Source organism: Pseudochaenichthys georgianus, unplaced genomic scaffold (genome assembly GCF_902827115.2).
Source record: "Pseudochaenichthys georgianus unplaced genomic scaffold, fPseGeo1.2 scaffold_1082_arrow_ctg1, whole genome shotgun sequence".
Lineage (NCBI taxonomy): Eukaryota > Metazoa > Chordata > Actinopteri > Perciformes > Channichthyidae > Pseudochaenichthys > Pseudochaenichthys georgianus.
In genome coordinates, this window is record NW_027262042.1 from 38,478 (window position 1) to 43,566 (window position 5,089).

Consider the following 5,089-nt stretch of genomic DNA (forward strand, 5'->3'; position numbering starts at 1 on the left):
TACCTCTTCAGGGTAGGGGACGCCCAGTACCTCTTCAGGGTAGGGGATGCCCAGTACCTCTTCAGGGTAGGGGATGCCCAGTACCTCTTCAGGGTAGGGGATGTCGGAGGCTTTGGAAGGAGCAGCGACGGTGGGAGCCTCCGAGATGGCAGTCTGCAGCTCCCACCTGACACCCTCACCCCAGGAGCAGAGCGGCTCGGCCTTCTTCCACGTGTTCGTTTGAGATTAAGCTTTTCCGCTGCTGGACGACCTGCTGCGTCCGTTCCCTGGACGTCAGCTCACAGGAGGCTGTTCAACTACCGCCTCAGCCGGGCCAGGTTGGTGGTTGAATGTGCGTTTGGCATCCTCTCATCTCAGTGGAGAATGTTCCGGCGTGTCATCACCACCAGCCGGAGGTAGCAGAGGTGTGTGTGAAGGCCGCCTGTGTGTTGCACAACGTCCTCCGCAGGAAGACGACAGGAAGGCCATCACGCACACCTATCATCGCAGAGTCCACGGGTGAAGCTACTCCAACCCTGCGTGATGCACCGAGGATGGGCTCCAACAACGCCACACGCAGATCCATCCAACTGCTGGACCTTCAGCTCCTATCTGAATGAGGAGGTGCCGTGCCATGGCAGCATAGCGTGGTGTTGCCATGGCAGCAGAACGTGGTGGAGGGCCACCATGGCTCCAAACCAAAAGCTCTTTTTAGAGCTACCCATATGTTCTTTAAAAAGCAAATGTTCCAAATGAGCCATTTTAAAATCAACCATTCCTAATAAACATGTTTCCTGAATTGATATTATGATATGACTTGTTGTGAAAAGTAACTTACAATTCTACCCGTGGTATACGCTCAGTATATCACGGCTAAGAACCAATGAGATTGCTTGATTTGACTTGTCCGTTTTATAAATGAATATCGATGCTCAAAGTGACCACAATGAAGCTTAACGTGAACACAAAGGGACGACACAAAGAGGCTGAACTACTAACTAATAAAACTAATAAATAAAGTCCATGGGCACAGTGTGAAAACACAGGACAAAGCACTGCTCTCTGTCGGTTACATGTTGAAGCATAATGCACTTTTAGCCCCAATCAATAACATCTCAGCAACGTTCAGCATGGATAGGTGTTGACAGCAATTACACACATGAAATACATGTTGTTGCATTTAAGTACAAATTACAGTATTGACTTGCATTGGAGTAGAAGTAAAGTGGCTTTTAGAACAGAATGAAACAAAAAGGTAAAATATGATAAAATATTTATAAACACAAGAAGTAAAAGTTAAATGTGGAATAGAAAGGTTTTTAAAAAGTCACCTAATAGAAAGATATTTATATTAATATTTCAAGTTAAAATGTGCAAAAAAAAAGATGAATAAAATGAAATTAATTATAATAAAGAATATGTAAATAACATTTTCTGTATATAAACTTGATGTCAAAACGGCTGAGTCATTGCCACCAGTCTGAAGAGAGAATGCCTAGTCACCGTCACGTGATCTCCAAAGCTCACTGATTGGAGGAGACGCGCAGTGACGTCACGACCCCCGTCTGGTATAAATACAGGAAGCGACTCAACTGCCGTTTCACACTCGGGAAGAAACAGTTCTTGCTTCAACAGTGTTTGAACGGAACTTTTCTTTCATCTCGATCTGAATTCGCACTTAAATCCATTCCGGACACACAGGAGAAAACCTCTGCTTCAATTTGCACTTCCGAGGAGTCTTCGTGAGCTTTATTTTTGTTCCGTTTTGTTAAGAAAAGCAGCGGAGAAACGCCAGTTGAGATGGATTCCCAGGTGAGACAGAGCTACCACCGCGACTGCGAGGCGGCCGTTAACCGCATGCTGAACATGGAGCTGTTCGCCTCCTACTCCTACACCTCCATGGTGAGAAGCACTCTTTACACCGCGACATGTTCATCATGTGCCTGTATTACAGTGTGTGAGTGTATTATGAGTAAACAAGCTAACAGGCATTAGCATAACCTAAAGGCTACAGACTGCATTATTCTCTCTTCTGTTGAACTGTCTTTAGATTACAGACCCTCCTCTGTTTCTACCTCGGACTGAACGGGTTTTACTGACTTTATCTAACCAGACACTTTAGTATTTTAAGATGATGGTACTTCTACTTAAAGAGCCTGTGACAGCATCCCAACAACTGTTGTGCAATGAAATATTGGGCTACTAGTAATCTCGAACCGTCAGTTTAAAAAAGAAAAAGCGATACCGTTCCGTTAAATATCAATAATTTCGAACATCGCGGGAAATTCCTTCGACTCGTTTTGAAGTTTTGGGGGAAGCCGGAAGTGACGTCATGCGGGAACGCTTCGAGAGCCAAACACGGACAACGTGTGTTGTCATGCGTAGAAATGGTGAATTACTGAGATTAGACACGTTAATAACGTTGTAATGAAGTTGACTACAGTATATTCATATTCGTCAGTGCTTTCATGTCAATTCGGCGACATAAACATAGATGATCGTGGTGAAGATGATGATTACATTAGGATTAAACATCGGGAGTGAGAGCTGCTGAATTTCCTCCCGTCGGATGTGATATAAAAACAAATCGATTATTTTTGTGGTTGTAAACTCAAGTGGATGAAACTACATTTATTAGTGCTTTCATGTCAATTCGGCGAACATACGATACATTAAATGATCGTTTGTTTGAGCCGGTCTGCATTTCCTGATGAGAAAACAAACCGATGCTTTTTGTAGTTGTAGTACACCAACAACATGGATTAAACGTGTGGTTTTTTTTTTTACCACAATGTTGGGAAATTAATGGATAAAATGCACGGATTATTATTATTATTCCCACTCCGATCGGGACACTCGGCTCATAGCGACCGTTTGTCTCGCCCTGTCCTGTGTACCGACCGGTCTGTTCTCTGACCTCTGTCTGCAGGCCTTTTATTTCTCCCGGGACGACGTGGCCCTGCCCGGCTTCGCTCACTTCTTCAAGGAGAGCAGCGAGGAGGAGCGGGAGCACGCCCACAAGCTGCTCACCTTCCAGAACAGTCGAGGAGGACGCATCTTCCTGCAGGACATCAAGGTGAACATCTGTCAGGACGTCATGTCTGCAGGACGTCTAGATACGATGATACTTGAATGGCCAGATCAAATAAAATAAACATGTTTCTCACTTAGCTGAGACTAAGACTGAGGCTCTTTGCTTCATGTCCCCCCCCCCTCACTGGTGCTGGTCCCTCGGTGCAGAAGCCAGAGCGAGACGAGTGGGGCTCGGGGCTGGAGGCCATGCAGGCCGCTCTGCAGCTGGAGAAGACCGTGAACCAGGCTCTGCTGGATCTGCACAGACTGGCCTCCTCGGACCACGCCGACCCTCATGTGAGGAGCACCTGCTGAACACGAGGAGCTGCACCCTGATGCTCTCTGGACTCCACGTCTCTGAGCTTCAGGTGCTAACGTCTGCTCTCTCTCCTCCTCAGATGTGTGACTTCCTGGAGACCCACTTCCTGAACGAGCAGGTCGAGGCCATCAAGAAGCTCGGAGGCTTCATCGCTAATCTGAGCAGAATGGACTCCAGCACCAACAAGATGGCCGAGTACCTGTTCGACAAGCACACCATGGGGGGGGGGAACTGACTCACCTGAGAGATCAGCTGGTCATATGGAGAGGATCATGTGTGACTACATTACCCATAATGCTCCTCTCCTGTGACTCTTAACATGGAAGTTTCTGATGACTGAATAAACGTGTTGAGCTGGATTCTGTCTCGAGACGTGTTCTCATTTTAAAGCAGAAGGTATATTTTAAACCTTGTAGCTTTTAGGTTTGAATGGTTCATTTAAGCAACAGCTCACTCAGGCCGTGGTGTCTGCTCACCACAGCTAGGGGGCGTGGTTCAACCCCTAGCTGGGATGCAGTGAGCAGACACCACAGCTAGGGGGCGTGGTTCAGCCCCTAGCTGGGATGCAGTGAGCAGACACCACGGCCTGAGTGAGCTGTTGCTTTTATGAAACGGTTACCAAGTGTGGCGATATGAAAGAGAACTGCAGACTCTGATTTAAATAGTTTTTACTTGTAAATAATGACGTTCATAATAAAATAGTCCCGTTGCCTTCTGCACGAAACATAGTGCGAGGTGGTTGCTATGCAACAGCACTAACAGCTAGCGAACATATTAGACAGAGAGCGTTGATCAGTCTGACTGACGGACAACTTCTCACTTAAAAAAAAAGAAGAAGAAATCTAGACCGCAAAAATAATTAAACAAGAGAGTACCTGTTTTTCCTGGCCAAGGACAGGGTCCTTGAACACAACACGAGCGTAACGTGTCTTCACGTGGTATATGTCTCGTCTGAAAGGAGTGCTGAGCACCGGAACGCTGCTCCAGCTCTTCAAATATTGCAATACCCATAAGGAGCCGTACACATGCCGCAGTGTTTGCGTGGCTGTGTCTTTAGTTGTAAGCACAGTGGAGATCTGTTGTTAGCATCTGGTTAGCTAGCTATGCTAACGCATTTAAAGAGCTTTCCTACAACCAGGTGGAAGAGAGCTCTCTCCTGAGAGGCTCACATAACCTCAGCTCAGTGAGGTTAAGGCACACCTTGATATGATCAATAGAGTTATTAGACTAAATGAAAAACTGGTATAAAATACTATATGACAGCAACAAAAAAGTTGTTAAAAATAACTAGAGTTTGAAAGGGGAGTGATTTGTAAAATATACCAAAAGAAAAATCTGCTGACAGTTCTGTTTCATATGGGTGGTGAGAGAGGTTTCCATAGATCTCTTAATGTTGCTCTCAAAGTGCACCAGATTGATGCTTTTAACTTCAATATTTCCCGGGGGAGCATGCCCCCGGACCCCCCTAGAGGAGGTGAGGTCCCCCCTAGAGGAGGTTAGGTCTCCCCCCCACTTAAATCATGTTCACATGGATAGGATACAAAATACATTTGCACACATCTTGTGTCCATATCTTTCTGTGTTGGTGGTCATGCCACACCGTGCACGTGCGTGCATGCGTGAGTCATGGTGAGATATCTGGATTCAGAGGTTGCTTTTTCTTTGCACAGCATGAAAGAAAGGCCAAATTAATGGGCTGTGATTTTAGTTTTTTTAAGC

General features: G+C 45.9%; 1 protein-coding gene across 1 annotated transcript; it reads left to right on the forward strand.

Moving 5' to 3' along the window:
• Positions 1 to 1,565: 1,565 nt before the first annotated feature.
• LOC117440628 (ferritin, middle subunit-like) lies at positions 1,566 to 3,729 on the forward strand. Its single transcript, XM_034076866.2, has 4 exons — positions 1,566 to 1,881; positions 2,909 to 3,055; positions 3,220 to 3,348; positions 3,450 to 3,729. Exons 1-4 carry the CDS (start codon positions 1,780 to 1,782, stop codon positions 3,603 to 3,605), a joined length of 534 nt encoding a protein of 177 aa, XP_033932757.1. The 5' UTR covers positions 1,566 to 1,779; the 3' UTR covers positions 3,606 to 3,729.
• The last annotated feature ends 1,360 nt before the right edge of the window (positions 3,730 to 5,089 follow it).

Excerpts from the sequence above, each read along its gene's own strand:
- LOC117440628 (XM_034076866.2), top strand. The coding sequence starts at position 1,780 with ATGGATTCCCAGGTGAGACAGAGCTACCACCGCGACTGCGAGGCGGCC. Across the intron at positions 1,882-2,908 it reads CCTACTCCTACACCTCCATG|GCCTTTTATTTCTCCCGGGA; the intron begins GTGAGAAGCACT and ends CTCTGTCTGCAG. Across the intron at positions 3,056-3,219 it reads TCTTCCTGCAGGACATCAAG|AAGCCAGAGCGAGACGAGTG; the intron begins GTGAACATCTGT and ends CCCTCGGTGCAG.